Source organism: Macrobrachium rosenbergii, chromosome 1, assembly GCF_040412425.1.
Source record: "Macrobrachium rosenbergii isolate ZJJX-2024 chromosome 1, ASM4041242v1, whole genome shotgun sequence".
In the NCBI taxonomy this organism is placed as follows: Eukaryota; Metazoa; Arthropoda; class Malacostraca; order Decapoda; family Palaemonidae; genus Macrobrachium; species Macrobrachium rosenbergii.
In genome coordinates, this window is record NC_089741.1 from 43,787,895 (window position 1) to 43,813,305 (window position 25,411).

Here is a 25,411-nt window from a genome sequence, read left to right on the forward strand (position 1 = left end):
AGATTTCGTCAACATGTTGGTTAATATACCTTAATTTTAATCCAGACCACTGAGCTGATTAACAGCTCTCCTAGAGAGGGCTGCCTGAAGGATTAGATTTATTTTACGTGGCTAAGAACCAATTGGTTACCTAGCAACGGGACCTTACAGCTTATTGTGGAATCCGAACCACATTATACCGAGAAATGAAATTTATCACCAGAAATGAATTCCTCTAATTCTTCGTTGGCCGGTCGGAGACTCGAACTCGGGCTCAGTGCTAAAAGGCTCTAGACTCGTCCAATGAGGAACTAACATGTTAATATACCGACTCGTCCAACGAGGAACTAACATGTTAAGACTCAGATGACAGAACTGTCAATTGTTTTGAACTGAACTGAATACAGAATTTAGGTCAAAGGCCAAGCACTGGGACCTATGAGGTCATTCAGCGCTGAAACGGAACTTCACTGTAAAAGGTTTGAAAGGTGTAACAGAGGAAGACCTCGCAACTGCACTATGAGTCAATTGTTAGGAGAGGGTGGAAGTAATATGGAAGAAAGAGAATATGAAAGAAGGTACAGTAAAAGGAACGAAAGGGGTTGCAGCTAAATTATAGGGGCCGAAGGCACACTGCAAAGAACCTTGAGTAATGCCTACTGTGCACCACATGAGGTGCACTGACGCCACCACTCCCCTACGGGGTGTAAATTGTTTTAACCATGATTTCATCACAACAATGTTCTATTAAAATAAAGAAAGAAAACCAAGATAATTCAACCAATTTATTAAAAATGCTACCTGTTCTAATACTCTAACAAAAGTTTCTTCAACCAAAAAACCCAGTGTTCAACATTCAAATAACGTTGCCGAAGGTTCAGTCAATATATTCTAAAATGTTAATCTTTCCAATTTTTGAGCGCTGGTATTTGTCAATTAAAATTACAGCCGGAGAAAAAGGGGCGCCATACAAATAACATTCAAAAAGTAAATATCTGAAGTAAATAACAAATGCAAAAGTGAGGGGAGAGGGGGGGGGATAACTTCCGTTGCTTCTCCAATTTTTTCAATCTTCGTGGTAACGACCAAAGCAGTTCATTGCAGATAATTTTCGAATGTTAAATGAAATTTAACATTTTAACGAGAAATCCTGTACGGATTTTCGCTTCCCTTTTTCTCAAATAATAACAAAAACATAATGAGAAATATGACCCTTTCCGTAAGTGCATGGGATATTGTTAGAAATACATACAAAATCCTAAAGTCTTTACGGGGAATATTGCCCGAATCGTAACAGTTAACGAAAATAATACTACAACCTGAGAACAATCCGTTAACAATTTTGAACACTAGTACAGGCAAAAAATTAACTATTTAAAAAAATAAAACTACAACCTCAAAACAACCTGTCAACAATAATGAACACTAGTACAAGCAAAAATAACAACTATTAGCACCATCAAATACAATCCCAACAACAAAAAATTTTAGCTTATCATCATCATCAACAAAAAATAAAGAGGGTTAATGTACATAAGAGGGACATTAACCCTCATACCAACAACTAGTGAAAAAAAAGTATAACCAGCAACTTTTCCTGCTCCTTTCCGTACCCTACGCTCGTGCGACGTGTGAAAAGACGAGAGGCATCGCCGCGGCGGCGGTGTCTACGAGAAGGAAAATGAGCTCGTAAACCATTCATTCTACGCGATTTGCATAATGCCTGTTCATGTCTCCTTCATTTGCCATTGAAGTCGCTCTCTCTCTCTCTCTCTCTGTCCTAGCAATTATCAGGTAACCCTTCTCTCTCTCTCCTTCTCTCTGTTCCCTGGCAGTTGTCAGGCAACCCTCTCTCTCTCTCTCTCTCTCTCTCTCTCTCTCGGAGGCGAAACGCGACCTTGTCTGTTGTAATGCAACACGTCATTTTTATCGGTGCGACGACGTGGGCGAAAACACTTCTCAGACGTGGTGGTAACGAGGTGGTTTCTTGGAAACTTTGTATACGCTGGTAACGAAGGCTTCTTTAACGTTAACCCCCAAACGTTTCCCAAGACGGGGAAACGGCGCTCACATACTGCGGTAACAAACGACTCGGCTTTGGCAAGGTGACCAAGAAAACAATTGTCATACAGATGGTGACTGAACTGAATTGAATATAGAATTTAAGACAACGGCCAAGCACTGGGACCTATGAGGCCATTCAGCGCTGAAACGGAAATTGACAGTAAAAGGTTTGAAAGGTGTAACAGGAGGAAAACCTCGCAGTTGCACTACGAAACAATTGTTAGCAGAGGTGGAAAATGTCCAGTAAGAGGAACGAAAGGGGTTGCAGCTAGGGGCACAGTGGACACTGTAAAGAAATCTTGCGATGCCAATACCAGTGCACCGCATGAGGTGCACTGACGGCACTAGGCCCCCTATGGGATACAGATGGTGGCGAAACGTTTACAGACATGGTGGTACTAAAGACGTCCCTAAATAAGCGTAGTGACAAGAGCATTCATATAAGGAAGCAAGCGAACGTTTCTTAGACGTGGTAGGAATAGGTTCATCTTACCCTAAATTCAAGAGTTACCCTTACAATGATGATAACCAGTTAAAAAAAAAAAAAACAAAAACAATATATAGGTTATATATATATATATATATATATATATATATATATATATATATATACACACATATATTAACATTCTGGATACTAACTACATTAATGTTTAGAGCCATTTGCACTTTGTTAAGCTTTCTCCTTTTTTGATGAAACCGATAACACAAGGTCATTTTTGCTATGAACAGCTGATATTATTATTATCATTTTTTTTTTTGGGGCTATCTCAGTCATCCTACTGACTGGGTGGTATTTGTAGTGTGGTGTTTCTTGGTTGCATCCTGCCTCCCTTAGGAGTCCATTACTTTTCCTCACTATGTGCGCTGTTTCAGTAGCACACTCTTTCTGCATGAGTCCTGGAGCTACTGGCACTAATTTTTCCAGGTTCGTGTTCAGGATCTTTTTGATGTTGCCTAGTGCTCCTATGATTATAGGTACAATTTCCACGGCCATATCCTATATCATTCTTATTTCTATTTTAAGGTCTTGAAAATTTTATTATTATTATTATTATCATTATTCAAAAATGTTCAATTACGTACACCTTTATTGGCTGCTCTAGGGTTGACAAAGCGTTTACTTCCCGTTGCATCCTAAAAGTTAAGTGAGATGTACAACACTAGTATCAATTTCAAATGTGATAGCCGCAAAGTATAACCAATCGTGAGAGAGAGAGAGAGAGAGAGAGAGAGAGAGAGAGAGAGAGAGAGAGAGAGAGAGAGAGAGAGAGAGAGAGAGAGAGAGAGAGAGAGAGAGAGAGAGAGCTAAACAAATTCAAGAAAGGTCCATTCCACGGAAGACGCAATTTGTATTCTCATCTGGGAACCCGACGAATATCACAACAGAAGAAATGGCAAAATACAGCATTCTCCCAACACCATCCTTTAATGTGTACTGTAAGGACGAACTAATGCGAAATAATACATATTAAATGCCACGAAATATAACTCCCCCAAAATCCCCAAATCAATTACAAGGGTAATTAACACCGAAACAATAAAAAAAAAAACAAGCTCCACCAATGGAATATTTGACGTTAACAGCCAAAATTACCGGAGTCAGTCAGTCAGAGCATCGGCAAACTTCGGGACTGGAAGAAGGCCTCAAACCCAATTTGCAGATCGCCCGGCTGGAAAGCGTCGTTGACCGAACTCTTGTCCAGTCATTCTAGAGCGCTTATCTATTTTCGTTCTGTTTTTTTGGGGAGGGGGAGGGAAGGGGCTTATGAGATTTTGTGAGGAGGCTGGGACTGGGGTGGGGGAGGAAGGATTGCTATATATATAAAATGACTGGTGTTATTCGCTTCCACAGTGACACCTCGGGTACATTCGGGTACGTTTTAGAGAGAGAGAGAGAGAGAGGAGAGAGAGAGAGAGAGAGAGAGAGAGAGAGAGAGAGAGAGAGAGAGAGAGAGAGAGAGAGAGAGAGAGAATTTTTGCTTGAAAAATTATGGTTATTAATTCAATCAAAGCGCCAACAAGCACAAGTGGCATAGAAAAACTTTGCTACAAATTTCTGACATTGCAGAAGAGCAGCATTGGAAAAAATGTCAATAAAAAATAAATAAATAAATACAGTAAATAAATAAATAAATAAAGTTCAAGGTACATAATTCTCACTTCGCTCCAATACAACGTGATGAATATCAGAATCTGGTGTCCCACCCTCAAAATCTTTCATAAAACGAACACCTCAAGTAAAAGTTGAAAAGAAACGGTTTTCGTACCACTAATAGAGGGAAAGCAAACGTTCAGTACCGTTCAAGTACTGACCGAGTATAACATGGTTCGTAATTTGTACGTCTATATTCCAAGTACCTATCCTGCCCAAAATCGGCTGCCGTGTACACGTAACAAATATACATTCCTTTCAAAGAATACTCTTCTCTTTGCATTTAAATACATTTTTACCTATCTATTAAATTTATTTATTTATTTTTTCTTTTTTAATAAGTGTGGATCCTCTCTTCTTTCTGTATGTCCCTCTTTCTACTTACTTCTTCTTAATGAACACCACATTCTTTGAAGCTTATATTAAGTCAATGGTCTTTGTGGTTTTGTTCTTATGAACAGGGTTCATCTGAATAATAATAATAACATAATAATAATAATACACAATAATAACATAATAATAACAACAATAATAATAACAATCTTAAACACAACTCACCTGAAATGTAAAAAAAAAAAAAAAAACTACTATGTCTAAATTTCGCAAACCGCTTCATAAGGGCCAACCAACCGCCACCACAGCACCCGTGATAAGGTTAGGTAACTACACAGTAAACTATGATATAAGGCAGGTAATAAAAAAGGGAGAAGAAGGTGAACAAGGGCTTCGTGGAGGGTAAGAAGTTGTTGTGCAAGGAGGCAAATGCAGATAGGAAGTACCACCACCGCTTGCGTAACTCTTAATAATTGCCGGTCCTTGCGCAATGCTCCCAGACGATACGGCACGTACACTGCGTATCAAGACGCTCTTCAACTCTGTCGAAAGCGAATAGCATTCAACTTTTCCGATGATATTCACTCATAAATGGCCTGTTGTTTGTGGAATCGAATACAGAATTTAGGCCAAAGGCCAAGCGCTGGGACCTATGAGGTCATGCAGCGCTGAAAGGGAAATTGACAGTAAGGAGGTTTGAAAAGTGTAACAAGAGGAAAATCTCGTAGTTGCACTATGAAACAACTGCTAGGAAAGATGGAAGAGAATTTGAACGGAGGTACACTAAGAGGAATGAAAGAGGTTGCAGACAGGGGCCGAAGGGACGCTGCAAAAATCCCAAAGTGATGCCTACAGTGCGCCATGTGAGGTGCACTGACGGCACTACCCCACTATGGAGTCTGTTTATTATTTTCAATTTTTTCACATCGACATTCAAAATCGCCCCTACAGCAAAGAAGACAAAAAATATATCATTAGGAACAACGTCTTCTTGTCAACATAGCATTACCAACTATTAGCTAATTATCAATCCTAATCTGAGGATCCTCAGAGAGAGAGAGAGAGAGAGAGAGAGAGAGAGAGAGAGAGAGAGAGAGAGAGAGAGAGAGAGAGAATAATCACAGAAAACATTTAGTAGACTTTTAAACATTTCTTATAACAACCTTGCCTCATTTAGGACGAGAGAGAGAGAGAGAGAGAGAGAGAGAGAGAGAGAGAGAGAGAGAGAGAGAGAGAGAGAGAGAGAGAGAGAGAGAGTATGACCGTAATCACACGAGACATTCAGTAAGCTTTAAGCTTAATTTCTTATAAGAACCCTGGCCTCGCTTACGATAGCACTAACCTATACTCTCATTGGAATTACACACAGGCAATTACCATTACATAACCGTATCCCTCCAACGCGCATGCGCGTGAGCACAGCACAGCACACAGCAGGCAGCGCAGCAGCACGGCCATCAACGGCATCAGAGCAGGTGCCTCCAGGATTTGAGGAGGCTGTATGAATATTGTATTCGGGAGCTATTATGTCCAGAGTGGTGTCCGGGGATAGCCCCAAAAAGGTTTACGTTGCATTATACTGATGGGGAGGGATTTTTATAAATTGAATGCCTCTGCCCGACTGGTGCAGAGAACACGCCCAACCGAAAAAAGGAAAAAGGGAAAAGTATATACATATATAAATAAAAGATGGATTTGGGATGGGTATTTATATGCCGTTCTTGATGGACAGCCATCATCCAGCGATGGGTATGATTGGCGCGGCCCCACAAGAGGGGGGGGGGAGCTTTTTGCCCAAGGTTTTTGCCAGGATTTAAGAGGAAGAATTACCTCTAAAGGTTAACTGACTACTCGAGAGTATTTGCAGGCTGTAATTTGAATTTCTTTCTTTTTTTTTACCAAACAAGCCTCTCTCTCTCTCTCTCTCTCTCTCTCTCTCTCTCTCTCGGGAAGTCGGCGGTAAAAGTAATAAATTCCTATGCTCAAGTTAACTAATTACTCAAAGAGTATTTGCAGGCTTTAATTTAGATTTCTTTCTTTCTTTCTTTAGGAAAGTCTTCTTCTCTCTCTCTTCTCTTTCTTTTTTCTTTCTTTCTCTCTCTCTCTCTCTCTGTCGATGGAAATTGGTGGTAAAAGTAAATAAATTCCTATGCGCGATTTCAAGCACATACCCAAGCAAAGAATAAAATAATATAGCGGTTCGGGTCAGCAGAATCTAGCTAGGTACCAAAAGCCTTCAATAACGTTGAGATTAACGCTTGGTGCTAAGTAATGATAACGACGGCCTGGTAATTTTGGCAAGGCTGTGTAATGCCTCATGAAAGACAATATTAAGTCAATGAGCAATTAGAATATTTTCATGAAAAAGTTCACCCATTCTTGTTATGATTCTAAATGTGATGACTATATATAATATTTAAGAGAAGAAATCAACAAATGGGAGTCAGCGAGATCTCGCAAAAATAATGGGGCGAGAGAGAGAGAGAGAGAGAGAGAGAGAGAGAGAGAGAGAGAGAGAGAGAGAGAGAGAGAGAGAGAGAGATTGGGATATTGTGTATATTTACACTATCTATCTACCTATTTATTTATATTATATATATATATATATATATATATATATATATATATATTATATATATATATATATATATATATTATATATATATATATATATATATGAGAGAGAGAGAGAGAGAGAGAGAGAGAGAGAGAGAGAGAGAGAGAGAGAGAGAGAGAGAGAGAGAGATTGTAGGCATTTATATCTATTCATTTTATAATGATATATATAATTATATATATAATATACATATATTATATGAGAGAGAGAGAGAGAGAGAGAGAGAGAGAGAGAGAGAGAGAGAGACCGACGACTTTTCTCCACGCAGCAGCAAGTAGTGACTGACCGTCGTCGAAGCGCTTGAATCACCTCCTCCTTCTCCTCCTCCTCCTGCCCCCTCCAACCCAAGAAACAAAACCTTGAGGAGCGAGGAAAGCCCCGCAAAAGTGAGTTCTCCTTCTAATTAGACGGCGTGGCATTTTTATTTATATTTATAACGAGGATGGTAACGTCCCTTAATCATAGGGATTATCCAGACTCCCTCCAGGGATGGCGCCATTGATAAGAACAATTTGGATGGCGAGTCAATTTGGACTGGAGGAGAGTCAGTCTCTCTCTCTCTCTCTCTCTCTCTTCTCTCTCTCTCTCTTCTCTCTCTCTCTCTCTCTCTCAAAAATATCTTCTCTGTTTTCTTAGCACGTGACTTTTTCTTAATCAATGATATAACCTTATTTTAAAATGTCTTTTAACAAGTACCTCTTCCTTAAATTTACTGTCGCATACATAAATTTTATTTCTCAAACTTCTCTATCCAAAACTTATCGTCTTCATTATGTCCTCTCTCTCTCTCTCTCTCTCTCTCTCTCTCTCTCTCTCTATATATATATATATATATATATATATAATATATATATATATATATATATATATATATATATATATATATATATATATATATATGATTATAATCACTTTTGTACGTGATTCATTTATCACAATGCATATATGCGTATACAATTCACTCACACCCTCTTTTCTAGATTTCCGCTCTTCTCTCTCTCTTTCTCTCTTCTCTCTCTCTCTTCTCTCTCTCTCTATATATATATATATATATATATATATATATATATATATATATATATATATATATATATATATATGATTATAATCACATTTTAAGTGATTCATTTATCAACATATATATATATGTATATACTACTGTACTCAAACTTTTTCCAATTCCTTTCTTCTATCTCTCTCTCATCCGGAGGTCAACGTGTGGTGAGCATGAACTCCTGCCTAGTCACTCGACAGAAAAAGGAAGAGAACCACAAACCCCGAGGACTTCCAACCGTCGACCATACATACAACGAGGAGGAGGAGGAGGAGGAGGAGGAGGAGGAGGAGGGGAGGAGGAGGAGGGAGGAGGAGGAGGAGGAGGAGGAGAGGAGGCGGAGGAGGAGGACGGGCAAGGCAGGATATGAGGGCGGGGCCGTGATGATGATGTCGTCACTGATAACGCTTTGTAGATATTCTCTAGCCTCTATTATGCTGGTGAGTTTAAAGAAATGAGTGATGGCTTTGCGAATTAAAATGAGGAGGGATTTAAAATGTGAAATGTGTTTGATGCATATAGTGTTTTAAATATGGTGATTATTTTATACATATATATATATATACATTATATACATATGTATAAATATAAATATATATATATAAAGATGTTTTAAGTATGTAATGATACCAACAGATATTAAAACAATGAGTAACTGCTCTTATCAAACTAAAATCAGAGGACTTGAATAGAAGAGTTTTTAATATATAAAGAAAATCACGTTTTCAATTTGGAGATGATGATAATAAAATTATTCAACAATAAAGAAAACAGCAGCACACAATAATAATAATAATAATAATAATAATAATAATAATAATAATAATAATAATAACAAAAACATATGAAGTTTTTACAAAGACACCAGATAGCAAAGAAACCCAACAGCCATTGGGCAGATTTCAGCCAAATTAAACAATGAAAACAATTTATTGACTGTTTCAATTAATGAATTCCTGCTACTCACCCCCCCACCGGGGCCTCCCTCCCGGCACAACCAAAGGAGGCAGAGAGAATTAATTTTCCAAATGGTTAGGCGATTTCCTTTTTCATAACATCATATTTCACGCCCTTGGACTTATAAAAGTTCTTTCGTGAGGGAATGCCGCTACTTTTCGAGAAGTGGAGAATCTAATCAGATAAATCTGAGAATATAATCAGAATATATTCAGATACTTTTCGAGAAGTGGAGAATATATTGAGATATATCTGAGAATATAATCAGATACTTTTCGAGAAGTGGAGAATATAATCAGATACTTTTCGAGAAGTGGAGAATATAATAAGATAAATCTGAGAATATAATCAGATACTTTTCGAGAGGTGGAGAATCTAATCAGATAACTCATAGAATATGATCAAAATATAATCAGATACTTTTCGAGAAGTGGAGAATATATTCAGATATATCTGAGAATATATTCAGATTACAATCAGATACTGTTCGAGAAGTGGAGAATATAATCAGACACTTTTCGAGAGGTGGAGAATACAATCAGATCAATCTGAGAATATAATCAGAATAAGATCAGATACTTTACGAGAAGTGGAGAATGTAATCAGATACTTTTCGAGAAGTGGAGAATCTGATCAGATAAATAAGAGAATATAATCAAAATATAATCAGATACTTTTCTAGAGGTGGAGAATATAATCAGATACTTCTCGAGAGGTGGAGAATATAATCAGATAAATATGAGAATATAATCAGATACTTTACGAAAAGGAGAGAATACAATCAGATACTTTTCAACAGGTGGAGACTGTAATCAGAATATAATCAGATACTTTTCGAGAAGTGGAGAACATTATCTGAAAAATATATTACACGAAAATGCATGAATCTACAGAAATAAGATAAGTGGCTGCACCAGAGCTCAAAATTAAACAGAATCTTGAAAACAATTCAAGCAATCATTATCTTACTGGTATTAGTTGGTTATTTTTTAAACCTTTTCATGCCTAAACTTACACATTTTATACCCACACAAATGTTTTTTTACGTATGTATGTACTGTATGTATATGTATATACAAATATAGTATATTTACACAGAATAACAGAAGCAGAAACTTCCTTCAGAAAATACACACACACACACACACACACACACACACACACACACATATATATATATATATATATATATATATATATATATATCAAACTACCCTTTAGCAACATGTGTAAACGACCGACGCTTTCATAGATAAAAGCAACTACAAGTGTTCTATAAATTCCTGGCAAATTATCACTGCCTCCGTTAACATTATCCTACCCTGATAACACAAAAGAGAATTATTTTTTCCACAGTCGAACAAAAATTGAATAAAAATTAAATTGTTCACCAAGCTTCTTCTATATACACATTTGAAACCACAAAAAAATTAAAAAACAAAATTACAGAAATGGCAACTGTAAAATTTCCACATGCCATCTTCCTAGGCATCCATCTGTACCTTCAAAGTTTACCACCCTCCCCTCCCCTTTCTCTCACCCCACACGCCCCAGAACCCCTCCCATTTACCCAAGCCCTTTCCTGATGCAAGTACCTTCGTGTGCAAAATGCCTCATCTACTGCAATCCATGAGACAGGGCCCCGAAAACAATGGAAAGTCAATTTACCATTCGCTGCGCCAATTATAAATACGAACGTGTAAAAATAAAAAAATGAAAAGAATAAAACGCGCCGTGTCACGTTGCTCGATAAGGAGAGGGACTTGAATGACTTTTCCCACCCCTTTGAACGTAGTTGTTCGATCAAACGTTCGTTCCTATGAGCAACGTTGTCGTCGTAGGAAACATTACCAGAGAGTCCTACTGAACCAGCACATCTCGGTGCAGCCAACTCCTCTCTTCAGAAGAAATCATTCTTGCAAAACGTTTTCACTCAAATCACCATTACACGCCATCTGAGCAAACGTTTCATTCAATAATCGTGTCGCCTAAGCAAACGTTTCAATTAGTCACTTAATAATCACGTCACCTAAGCAAAAGTTTCGATTAATCACTTAATAATCACGCCATTTGCCCGTAAAACGTTTCACTTGCACCACCTTAACATCACGTCACCTACAACGTCTTCATCATTCATCAGCGTTACCATAGTAAAGGCTCACCGATCACTTAATAATTACGTCACTTAAGCAAACGTTCCTCCTAATCATTCAATAATCACGTCACCTAAGCAAACGTTTCGCTCATCACTTATTAACCACGTCACTAGCAAACGTTTTTCCAAACTCATTAGTCTCGTTGCCTAAGCGAACGTTTTACGCAACCATTCATTAATTCCGTCATCTAAGCAAAAATTTTACTTAATCACTAAGCAGTCACGTCACCTGGGCTAACATTTCACTCAATACTCACTCTGCTACACAAACGTTTCGCCCAACCTCTCAATAGTCTCGTCACCTACACAAACGATTCAAGCAATGAGTAATAATGTTAACCAAACCTTTCTGCGCACATTCCCCTGAAAACTCTTTTATCCCAACTAAACACTACTTAACATTCACTTCGGCATTTTCAAAACGTTTTCCAATAGCTGACCCTCTCCCTAAGAACAACCTGATCTTGGATACATTCCTCCTCCGAAACGCTTTCAGTCTTTCAGAAAAGTTTCTCCTACAGCGATGGGCGTCACGTTAGAAACACTAGTTTATTTTGAAAAGCATAAACCACTTGGGAGCCACATAAGGTCAACAAAGAATCCTTGACGTGTCAGGGGAAGGCAACGCCCGTCACCAGTTCTTCCTAAGTGAACCGTTCGTGGAAAAATTGAACAGTTTGTTTTTAATTTCGTTGGTCTGTATTTCATCTTGATATTGAACAACAAAACCCTTCTGCAGCTTAAAAAAAAAAAAAAAAAAAAAAAAACAACGGGAAAACGTGATGGCCACACTCCCTCAAAATAATAATAATAATTAATAATAATAATAATAATAATAATAATAATAATAATCATAATAATAATAATGAGGTTTGTGAAGATATATCTACAATCCTGGGCGTCATAAATAACATCTCACTTCTTAAACAAGCATTAGTGACTTTCATAAAAACACAATCTTACACACGGTTTGATTAATAGTGAATTCTATTATATGGAAGCACAATATAATCGAACATAAAATTACTACTGCCGAAAAAAAAATGATCAAGCATTTTCGGGAAGCAAAGTAGCGCTGCAGAGCAGCTATGAATCAATGATAGACTTGAGCATCCCGATCCATCCCCATCTCTTCTCTTCTTCTCCTTTCTTCTTCTCTCTCTCTCTTCCTTCTCTAAAGGGTAATGGGGCAAAAAGTCAAACGTAATTTGATAAATGTTATGAGTTCACTTTTTCAGCCTCTTAAAAATTTGATGGTCAACACAGCCCTCGAAGAAACTAACAGCTTCAGTTAACTCTCTCTCTCTCTCTCTCTCTCTCTCTCTCTCTCTCTCTCATTATAACCTTTCTCCTCCTAATCCACTTCTTTTGGTCTGCTATTTCTTTTGCTTCCTTGCTTCTCCCGGAGATTCTTAAATCATCCCTTTTGAAACTGTTCATCTTCCTTTTATTCATCATTGTTTTCTTTACGGTGTTCCTCCTCCTCCTCCTCCTCCTCCTCCCCTCCTCCTCCTCCTCCTTCATCTTACGTGAGGATTGCGTGCCGGGGTTCTCTCTCTCACGTTTAGATCTGTTCTTTTCCTCCTTCAGGTCAATCACTTTGCTCTTTTTTCTTTTGCTTTAGATCACCTCTTTCTTCTGTCTTCCTTTTTTAAATTACTCGCTTTACTGAGTGTCTCCTCTCCAAACCCCACATTCCCTGCCTAACCAGATACAACTACATCCTTTGTTACGTCTAGTTCGAGACTTTAAAAGCAGTTCTAGAAGCAAACTTTATTTACCTTATTTTTTCTAATAGACGCCTTTACACATACATACATTGTTATTGCATGAATTCGGAAAATTAAAATGATATTATGGTGACATTAATGCCACCAATAGTCGCCAAATGGCTTTACACAAAGCAAGAAAAGACGAGAGCGAGAGAGAGAGAGTCACGCTTCTGTATCTTACAAATAATCACCATGACGACCAGTTTAACGTATAATGCTTAATAATGAGAGAGAGAGAGAAAGAGAGAGAGAGAGAGAGAGAGAGAGAGAGAGAGAGAGTTGCAACAACAAGAAAACACCGTGACAGAGACAATGAAGGGTAAAGATCGGACGTATACGTATCCGGATGCATTCCTGGGCCTGTTACTTTCACACTTCGCTCTCCAGTGAAAACATCCCACTAGAACTGACGACGTTCCACACACACACACACACACACACACACACACACACACACAAGGATGCCAGGTTCATCTGGCGAACAAGCGACAGACGTCAACGCAGGAACTGGATATAGAGTTTAGGCCAAAGGCCAAGCGCTGGGACCCGTGTGGTCATTCAGCGCTGGAAAGGAAATTGAGAGGTAGGTAGGTTTGAAAGGTGTAACAGGAGGAGAACCTCGCAGTTACACTATGAAATAACCGTCAGGAGAGGGTGGATAGCAAGATGGAAGAAAGATAACATGGATGGAGGTGCAGTAAAATGGAATAAAAGGAGTTGCAGGTAGGGGCCGAAGGGACGCTGCAAAGAGCCTTTCGTAATGCCTACAGTGTACCCCATAAGGTGCACTGACAGCACTATCCCCTACGGAAGACGTCAAAGCAGGGGAGTGGCTGATCCTTTTCATAGGTATCTGTAATTTGTTGGGGGGGGGGGGGCAGGGAATGGTGTTGACCCGAAGAGAAGCTTCTCACCATTACAGTCATTATCTAACTCGCAAAATAAGGGGCTTACACAGTTCTTAAAGTAGGAAGACTTTAAAAGGACCGGCACTAAATTTGGATAAATTTTTTTGTATGGAATCGTAAATTTACAATTTTAATTAGTAAATAAATAGTAAATTTACAATATTAATCAGCCTCCAAAGTCGTCTTCCAACGGTATTTGGGCTTCTTCACCCTTATCTTTATTAAATAAGATGGCATTAAACAGATGGACAGCAAAATTGACAAGTGATCCTGCGGTGCACCGCTTGAGAAAATATGAAATATACAATGAATAATTTGATAACAATTTACTTACAATTTCATTTATTTACTTATTTGTTAATTTATCTGTTTTTACAACTGATCTCCCTTTTTCACATTTCTCATTGCTTCGTTACTTTTTCTGAATGAACACCATATTCTTTGAAAGCTTGAATTTAAGTCTGTGGGTTTGTTACATACGAATAGACTTCATCTTTCTGAATAATATACAATAATGGAAAGTACGTCAACAATATACAATGTGTCCTACAGCAAATAAGAAGGAATGAATCACGAAAAATGACAGAGAATGAACTGTATTATACAACAAAAGACAGCAAGGCAAATAAGTACAAAAATGTATGACGTCCCTGGAAATAACAGGTTTTTGTGGCGCTGCATTTTATGTACAAAGATGCATATACGGTTAATAAAAGAAAAAAATATTAACGCAACTCTTCTTGATTTTCACTGCGGTTTTCATAAATGAAACGCGATTTCCTTATAGTGATTCAAGAGCTGAACTCTTATTTCATGTGGGGAAACCATCGCAAACGCATAAATAAAAAACATAACCCAAATGAATATTATATAACAAAAATGAGTCGAACTCATCTCTTTGCGATAATAACGGCTGAAATACGTGACAATTACAATTATAAGCTAATGAAAAAACTGTCAAAAAGAGATATAAATTAGCGACAAGGCAAACAGGAAGTCACCGACCACCTAAAATCAACAATTACATATTTATTTCACACGACTATTTTGAAAGAATTCGCTGTCAATCAACGCCGCAATAAAAAAAAGGGAAGGATAAAAGTGGTACATAACGAGTACCCAAAGCATTCCAACTACAGCCTTTAAAAATAAAAAAAAAAAATAATTCACTCATCTGCACCAGACAACAAAGCCACCTCATTTATTGCGACAACAATCAAAGAACCTTGACACACAAAACATAAAAAATACAAATGAAAACAAACGAACAAAAACAAGCGACAATGCATTACGAGTTGATCATACAAAACGCATCATCACAATTCCGTAAAAACAAAAATGTATATATAAATATATATATATACAAGTGAATATATAAAAATTCCATTCGTGTTCTAAATACAATGCACCAAGTTTTTTTTTTTTAAAGTAGGCTGTTCCCGATGATGATGATGATGATGATGATGGGGCGCGTTATATATTTCTGAACAAGTCAAAAGGTTCGCCCAGAATACCGAACCGCGACCAACAACCGTTGGAAATGGGAACAAAGAGGGAGCGGAGGGAGGTCAGAGTAAAAGGGAAGAGGAAAAAAAAAAAAGAATGAAAGACGAACTATGGGAGGAATGTAAAGAATGGAGAGAGGAGGGCTTACAAGAATATAATGAATAATGAAGGGAAAGAAAAAAAAATTACGGTGGTGGTTTAACTAATACCTGTTGATTCAGGGTGCCAAAACATGATTGGTCCAATTGCCTTCTACTGCCTTCTTTCATACCTCTCTCCCCTTCTCTTCCTTCACTCTCTGCCCCACTCCTCTCTCTCTCTCTCTCACCCCCTGGCCCCGCCGCCGCCCCTTGTAACAGTATGAAAACAAGTCACACGTATAAAATTCTCCTGCATTATTAAGTCCAATCAATAAGTGTCAGCAACGCTTTAGGTGTACATCGAACCCCAACCTCTTTCCCATTCCACTCCCCCCCCCGGCAACTAACCTTCTCCCAACCCAAAACATGGTCAACGCAACCGCTTAATACCTATTGCCCGTCCTCTGTATTATATCCCCCCCGAACTCCCTTCCCCTCACCAAAATCGACAATAGCCCCAAAGAGATGGCGGTTCTCCCCCCGGCCTTCTTCCCCCCCAAAAAAGCTTGGGGGGTGAATGGCAGCACCCGGCAGCTTGACTTACAGGAAGGATGTTCAGGTAAATGCTGAGCTACTGCGAATTTGATCATCATCAAACTCTTAAAACATCTCTTCTCTTATGCAGTGGAATCACCCAGAAGTTTTCAAGGTCCCTTACTATTAATATTAACCCAATGAATTGAAGTCAAGTGAAGGGACACATAATAAATTGATATATATAAACATTACGCAGAAAAACAGAAGTATTACACCTACAGATCATGGCACTTGAAATTAGAGTCCATTACTGCTATCCCGTGCTAGTAACAAGAATGCTTGCACGATATCTCAAGTATGCGAATAATAATAACATTCCGAAACGTTTGCAAAAGTTAGCCACGTTCTCTTGTAAATTTAGCTTTCATTGGATAACAAAGGAATTGCAGAACACACACACACATGTATATATATATATATATATATATATATATATATATATATATATATATATATATATATATATAAATCTTGAAAATCTAAATAAACCACAATCAACCATAGCTTCCCTTCAATGCATCGTCCTACAAGAGAGAGAGAGAGAGAGAGAGAGAGAGAGAGAGAGAGAGAAGAGAGAGAGAGAGAGAGAGAGAGAGAGAGATTCTTAATAAGACATAAAATGCCAAGGAGACTGAAGCTCTCAAATTCCAAAACAAGGAACTATTTAATCAACAAAATGAGAACAAAAAGCCTAAGACCTTCCCAAGTAAGAACAACAAAACTACTTCATCGATATAAGCCAAAATAATACTAATGCACCGACAATAAATTACAACGCAACCCTAAAGAGCTTAAGGCAGTTCGTCAAGTATAATGGATCACAGCAGCAGTCCCGTCAGCACATCACGTGACCCAAACAGTCACTGGGCCTCAACAGAACTGGATTTTCTAGTTCTATAAAGTGACACCGAGCGACTAATTTACATGAGCAACAGTGAATAATAAAAAAAAAAAACAGGAAATTAGCGTAAACATAACGGAATTTAACTTCACTGAAATAACTGACAGATCCTTATCATGAAGGGCTCGAGTGTTGGGGATTTAAACTCTATTTGTGTGCTTGGGTATGTAGAGGTATACATGAAGAAGTATAGAGTATTCAAGAAAGTACGAGAGATATACAAGTTCAAAATGCGAAGAATCTTCTTCAGCGCAATTGAGTTTCCTGTACAGCGTACATCAAGGCCTCCGAAAACAGATCTATCTTTTGGTGGTCTCGGTATAATGCTGTATGAGCTGCGGCCCATGAATCTTTAACCACGGCCCGGTGGTAGCCTGTCCTATATCGTTGGCAGAGGCACGATTATGGCTAACTTTAACCTTAAATAAAAAAAAAAAACTATTAAGGCTAGAGGGCTGCAATTTAGTATGTTTGATGATTGGCGGGTGGATGATCAACATACCAATTTGCAGCCCTCTAGCTTCAACAGTTTTTAAAATCTGAGGGCGGACGGACAGACAAGGCCGCCACAATAGTTTTCTTTTACAGAAAACTAAAAATAAAAAGGTACATAATCTAAATACAGAGGAATGTGCGAGTAAAAATCTTAGGGGAATATAAGGTTATAGGAATAATTCGAGTAAAAGTCTTTAGGGAAATATAAGGTTATAGGAATAATTCGAGTAAAAATCTTTAGGGGAATATAAGGTTATAGGAATAACTAAGGGCAGATATAAAATGTTAACGAAGAAATGAGTCTGAGAACAACACAAAATCCAAAGGGAATACACATAAATGACTGCACTCCAAGGTCCATGAAGTAAACTTAAAGTTGCTAAATGTGGAAGGAAAAGTAAGGCAGATCTGAATGACGACAATAAGGAAAGAATTAGCATAAATTACTGAATGCGTATGGAAGTGACCTGTACTATAAGGACGGCAATCAAACAGGCTGCAGAATGGAGGTGCATCAGTTGATGGGTTCACTTCTAAGATAATGCTATTGAGAGGCCGACAAGCTCTTCGTTGGGCGAGTCGGTAAGAGCTGTGGACTAGCACTCGCTAGGCCCGAGTTCGAGTCTCCGGCCGGCTGATGAAGTTAGAGGAATTTATTTCTAGTGATAGAGATTCATTTCTCGCTATAATGTGGTTCGGATTCCACAATAATCTGTAGGTCCCGTTGCTAAGTAACCAATTGGTTTCTAGCCACGTAAAATAAGTCTACTGCTTCGGGCCAGCCCTCTCTAGGAGAGCTGTTAATCAGCTCAGTGGTCTGGTAAAACTAAGGTATACTTAACTTTGAGAGGCTGACCAGGGTTTGTAAGGTATATCTAAACGATGCAGATGTCCAAGAGGACTGTAAGAGAAAGAATTATTCCATTGTCAAAAATGTGAAGGTGGTACAATTGAGAGAATACAGGTAAAGCAAGACAATAACCAAGGTAATTCCCAAGGACTGGGAATACACTTGGAATGTCTACGGAAGCCGAGTTGGAATATATAAATGGACTGTTAAGCAAGCTCCCGTTTATGGAATTACAATAGATGTAGAATGCAAATGACGGGAAAAATGTAGCAAGTTACCGAGATCAACTGTTTGCATATATGTGGCGTATGAAGAAATGAAAAACTGAAAAAAATGTAGACATACAAAAGGGTTAAAAGGACAGCCGCAGGTCACGTGGAAATAATGGAGAACCAGAGGTTAGTGAATGAAATGCATATCTTAGAAGTGTGAGGAAGGAGAAGGAGGAGGAGGAGGAGGAGGAGGAGGAGGAGGAGGAGGAGGAGGAGGAGGAGGAGGAGGAGGAGGAGGAGGAGAAGAGAAAGTACTGGCTAAGAGCAAAAGAGATTACACAACGAACAGCTTAATATCCAGGATGCGTAAGTGTGTCCCACACAAAGGTAAATCGCACAATGTGAGCAGTAAGTTAAATGCAGTGCTGATGGGATTTCTTGGTAAGTATATAAAACATCTGTCGCATTTTTACTTAATAAAGTTGAATACAGAATTTTGGCCAAAGGCCAAGCACTGGGACCTATGAGGTCATTCAGCGCTGATACTGAAATTGACAGTAAAAGGTTTGAAAGGTGTAACAGGAGGAAAACCTCGCAGTTGACCTTTGAATCAATTGTGTGGAGAGGGTGGAAAGTAAGAAGAAAGAGAATCTGTATGAACGGAGGTACAGTAAAAGGGGCGAGAGGGGTTGGAGCTAGGGGCCGAAGGTACGCTGCAAAGAACCTTAAGTAATGCCTACAGTGCGCAGCATGAGGTGTACTGACGGCACTACCACACTACGGGGATTTTTACTAAGCACAAGAAAAAAACAAATTGAAAGCCATGACGAAAATAAATCATAAAACGTTAATTTAAATACGACCGTTCACACTGATAAGTAGACCTGCCCCCGCCAAAACCCAGTAACGTAACAATATGCTACTGGAATTCCGTATTCCACCGGACAGGAATAACACCTGAGCGAACGTACACGCTTAATTCACAGGTTGGGATATTTACATAATTAAAAGAAAACCAGTATAGATATATATATATATATATATATATATATATATATATGTATATATATATATATATATATATATATATATTATAATCCAGAGGTCGATATTTAACGCTAATTAAAAGAAAACATATATATAGCTAATTAAAAGAAAAACACATATATATATATATATATATATATATATATATATATATATATATATCACGAGTCGATATTTGCGCTAATTAAAAGAAAAACATACCCACAGGTCGATATTTAACGCTAATTAAAAAAAAATAATCTTCAAAAAGCGTTACACTCACAAATGCAATATTAATGATAAAGTTTCCTTCAGGTGGCCAGGGCTTAATGGAAAAAATCCTTATTTAGAAATGAAATTCTCGTTCATTCATAAAAGCAGTGACGTTATCACTTATTACCATTACTTGCTCAAAAGGTAAATAAGTAATCCTCTATATATCTTAAACGCATTTATTATTATTATTATTATTATTATTTTGTGCAAGCATTCTTGAGGAATAATAATAATCTATTACATTATTATAATAAAATCAGAGTGGATTGCAAAGCGGTTTGTCCGCCCTCGGTGGTAGCGGGGTAGGTAGGGGAATGAGAGGGTAGAGGAGACATCCACTTTCCTCCTGCAAACCTGTTTGTCCGCCCCGTGCAGGAAGCATGGTAGGTAGGATATCGGGAGGGTAGAGGAGCAGCATAATAATAATAATAATAATAATAATAATAATAATAATAATAGCCTACACAAACCTGAATGAATAAAACCAAGAGAACAATAGCTGAATTATTTATGGTATTCTGAAAGATCAAAATCCCCGAGAAATTGTTTCCTCATCTATCTACAACAACAACAACGACAAAATAACGATGTACTTACCACCACCACGAATGTAAAAACCCAGGCGGCTCCCCTAACGTTATGTTTTTTTCCCATCTTATCTGTACGGAGAGAAAGAGAAAAAGATGCAACGGTTTAAATAACATCGAAATCACAAGACGCGCACAGAGTGGAAAAAATGTTAAGATAAAAATAAAAGGGTATCTGAAACGCTGAAACGAATTAGTTTAAAAATTGCAACTACGTCAAGTGTCTTGACCTACTCACAAAAATTACCTGTAAAAAAATGCTTATTACAGTAAATATTTATTAGCTATTGATGAATATCTGCTGGGTCATCTAACTGAGAAAAATAGGAGCCAAACATTATTAAGTAAAAAAAATACGCGATTAACTAATAAATAAAAACATGATATAACCACACAAGTAATTTCACACAAAAAAGGATATAATCATACATGTAATCTAAAAGTAAAAGAAAGTATAATCACACATGTAATTTCAACACTAAACAGAATATAACCACACAGAGCCAATTTTGTAACAAAACAGGATATAACCAAGTGTTTCACAGATTATAAACATTACGAACTTGACAAATAGTGAAATCAGACAACAGACATCCACACAAGTATATTAAAATATAAAACTTACATTAAAATTTTAATCCACTCAAGTATAATAAAAGTTGCATTAAAATTTTAATGTTTTGATCACTTGAGTACCCAAATACAAGTCAATACACTCGACATAACCATCAAATATAAACGAAAATTTCTTATGCAAAGGTACATGAGTAATCACCAACTGTCAATAAAACATTTAATGCTATAAAGTGTGGCTGCATGAAACAGCAGCTTGTTACAATAAAAAAAAGGAAATTAGCTATTAATCTAAATAATCAGTGAAAATAGCTTTCAATTTATACAATTTTGAAAACGACAGGAAATCAAAATAAATAACAGAACAGAAAATTTGTAATCTCTCAAACCGAAAGTTACCAACACTGGAAATATATTTTACAACACAGATATTAACAATCACTAAGTAATATCAAAACATCACAACAGTCCCTTCATGGATTATAATGCTGACCAATCTTCAAAGGAAATAAAAACATTACGAAAGATCCCATACGTATTTTTAAACGACATTCATATAAAAACAATAAGGAGTTAAATAGGCAATTCAAAGAAACAAGATTATCCACAGAGCATCAATAATTTCAAAATACCTTGAAAACCAAAGCATTAGAATTTTTTACAAACCTCGAAACTGAAGATTATTTATAATTTTAAAACCCGTAGGCCAAAGTAATATAAATTCCCTTACAACATTTACTGTTGTCACTGGTAAAAAAAAAAAAAAAAAAAAAAGCAATCACAGTTGTGTGTCTTCCAACAAGTGTATCAAAGGAATTGTGCTATACATAGATATTAACAGTCAACGTGTACCTTGTGTTCCGGAGTGAGCGAAATGTGTTCAGAAAATAATTTTAAAAATAACATACAATACATTTCATTCTATAACCTTGCAATTATACGCAGTACATGATCAAGAAAATATTACCATTATCTTGCAGTCATCTAAAAAGGATAAAAAAAAAACATACATATATATAATATATATATATATATATATATATATATATATATATATATATATATATATATATATATATATATATATATATATAGAAGAAATAACTAAAGAACACGACATATTATTCAACATTGAAACGGGAAAAGGGAAAATTCAAACATAAAAGTCGCATATGCAAACTACCCAAAATATTTTTATTCCTATGAACAGAAAGTTTGACTTCACATTTCTGCACACATCACTTAACTTGAAACCGCCATCAAAACAGTCTCCTTTACCACCAACAGTGCGGCTGACAAACATTAAACATGTTAAGGAAAAACAGAGCAAATGGACTTGATACGTAAGGAGAAAAAAATAGCTTGCACCAACATAAAACATGTTGCAAAAACAAGTGCACTGCATAAACGACAGAAAGCTAACCAATTATTTAAAAAAAAATAACCACTTAAAAGAACAACTCTTCAACCAGTAATAACAGGAGAGCAATAAACTGAAAGAGTATATAAAAAAAATAACCTCAATAAAATAACTAGAATATATATACAATACAAACGCACATTCATAAATATAAATGCAAGCCAACTTGGCTAAGCGAGCGGGCAAGCAAGCAAGCACACACAAGCGAAGCCTGCGTGCGAAAGACAATCAGTCACAACAATGCAAAAACAGAAGAAGAAGAAGAAGAAGAAGAAGAAGAAGAAGAAGAAGAAGAAGAAAGAAACAACAAACAGCATATTCGAAAACGTTTGAGCAACGTGAGAGAAGAAGGGGGGGAGAAGGGGAGGGGTATGAAGGGGTGGATCCTTTGGTAGGGGTAGTGGGGGGAGGAGGGGAGGAGTCAAGAGTTCTTAGTAGGTTATCTCCACTACAAACTATTAACTTAACGACGACATCACTGGGCAACAAGCCACCACCGCACTACTCAGCCTGGTGGCTATCCTCGTGTGCTACACACTCACACACACACACGCCGGACACATCAAACGTTTAAAACTGAAGGGAAGGAAGGAAGGAAGGAAGTGGGAGAGAGAGAGAGAGAGAGAGAGAGAGAGAGAGAGAGAGAGAGAGAGAGAGAGAGAGAGAGAGGGGGATGGGGGCTGTGGAAATGCATTTTGTACTTTTGGTACAACCATAAGGAAAGGGCATAATTATGAGAGAGAGAGAGAGAGAGAGAGAGAGAGAGAGAGAGAGAGAGAGAGAGAGAGAGAGAGAGGGGATGGGGTAGAAATGCATTTTGTACTGTTGGTATAACCATGGGAGAAAGTCAAAATTATGAGAGAGAGAGAGAGAGAGAAACATTTCTCGACATAGCCTTGTAGAAAACATAAATTGTTGGTAAATCGGGAGAAAGTTGAGAGAGAGAAACATTTTACAATAATAATAATAATAATAATAATAATAATAATAATAAAGACCAAAACATACCAACAATGACTGAACAGTTTCTATTGAGATCAAAGAAGGATTTTAGGCGATATACTTTTTGTATCAGAAGGATTAATTCAATGACAAGACCTTAACAAAGGCAGTAAATCAGCTGACACATTTTTTCTTTCTTTCAGCGAAGAGAGCTTTGATGATTATTAATCTTATTCAAAAGAGGAGTCACTGCTTTCGATATTTTTCTTTTTTTTTTACCAAAGGCGAGGAAATTTTATGATTTAACTTTTTCAAAGGATAAAACTTTGATAATGAAAATTCTTCTAAGGATGGGAACTTCGATTATGAAACCCTTTCTAAGGAGGGAACTTCTATTATGAAGCTTTTTCTAAGGAAGTAACTTTGATTATGAAACTTCTTCTATGGAGGAACTTTGATTATGAAACTTTTTCAAAGGAAACTTTGATTACGAAACCTTTTTTAAGGAGGGGACTTTGATTACGAACCTTTTGCACAGGAGGGAACTTTCATTACGAAACTTTTTCAAAGGCGGAAACTTTGATTATGAAACTTTTTCAAAGGTGGAAACTTTGATTGTGAAACTTTTTCAAAAGAGGAAACTTTGATTATAAAACTTTTTCTAGGGAGGGAACTTTGATTATGAAACTTTTTTAAGGAGGAAACTTTGATTTTGAAACTTTTGCTAAGGAGGAAACTTTGATTATGAAACTTTTTAAGGAGGAAACTTTGACTGTGAAACTTTTTCTAAGGGAGTTCACTTTTATTGTGAAACTTTTCCAAACGAGGGAACTTTGATTGTGAAACTTCTGCAAAGGTGGAAACGTGAATAACGAATTTTTTTCAAAGGAGGAAACTCTGACAATGAAACATACGTCAAAAGAGGAAACTTGGAAAAAGAAAAATTCTGAATGGAGGAACTTTCCTTACGAAACTTCCTCAAAGGAAACATTTCCCCTTATATGATGAAACTTTGATGATAAAAATCCTAGTCAAAGACATAAAATTGAATCATAAAACTTTTTTTTTTCTGAAGGGGGAAGATAAGACATCCTTGATGCTAAACTTCAACCCACATTACCTAAATTTGATTCTAAACTTCAAAGACAACTTAAACTTCGAACTTCTATCACACAATCAACGATATCAAAAGCAAAAAATCCGATAGGTGAGAATTATACACAAGGCAAATACAAAACAAACTACAAATTAACAACGCGAAACACAAACTACAAATTAACAACACAATAGAAACCACACACTAACAACACGAAACACAAACTACAAATTAACAACACAAAAAAACTACACATTGACAACACCAAACACAAACTACAATCAACAACACAAAACACAAGTCCCTGTCAACCAAATCATGGAGAAACAAATGACACTACCAATCAGTACACAGACTGGGAGAAAAATCCAATGGGAACATCATTTCTCTCTAATTATCCCATTTCCCCCTTTTCTCTCATACGAGGGAGTAGCAGAGCTGAGAGAGGCAAACAGATAACTTGAGAGAGAGAGAGAGAGAGAGAGAGAGAGAGAGAGAGAGAGAGAGAGAGAGAGAGAGAGAGAGAGAGAGAGAGAGAGAGGGGATGAGGGTAAATAAGAAAGAAAGAAAGAAAGAGAGAGAAAGAAAGTGGAGTTAGATTGACTGAGAGGAGAAGGGTGAACAAGAGAGGGAGAGAGAGAGAGAAAGTGGAGTTACATTGACTGAAGGGAGGAGGGTGAACAAGAAAGAGAGAGAGAGAGAGAGAGGTGGGGTTAGATTGACTGAAGGGAGGAGGGGGAACAAACAACAGAGAGAGAGAGAGAGAGAGAGAGAGAGAGAGAGAGAGAGAGAGAGAGAGAGAGGGAGGGGAACAGGGAGGAGAGTGAGGGAGTGGGAGGAGGGAGGAAGGAGAGAG

At 37.3% G+C, this 25,411-nt stretch overlaps 1 protein-coding gene across 30 annotated transcripts in view; it reads right to left on the reverse strand.

Annotated features, from left to right (window-relative positions):
- The window catches only part of Ssdp (Sequence-specific single-stranded DNA-binding protein), a 306,140-nt gene that overhangs the window by 149,850 nt on the left and 130,879 nt on the right, over nucleotides 1-25,411 (reverse strand). For all 30 annotated transcript variants that reach the window (XR_010850483.1, XR_010850587.1, XM_067089637.1 and 27 more), the window contains one exon: nucleotides 20,535-20,596. Coding sequence is in view for 28 of the 30 variants with exons in the window: in XM_067089637.1 (XP_066945738.1) it covers nucleotides 20,535-20,596 (62 nt within the window). In the remaining 2 variants the exon portion in view is untranslated. The remainder of the gene's footprint in view (nucleotides 1-20,534; nucleotides 20,597-25,411) is intronic.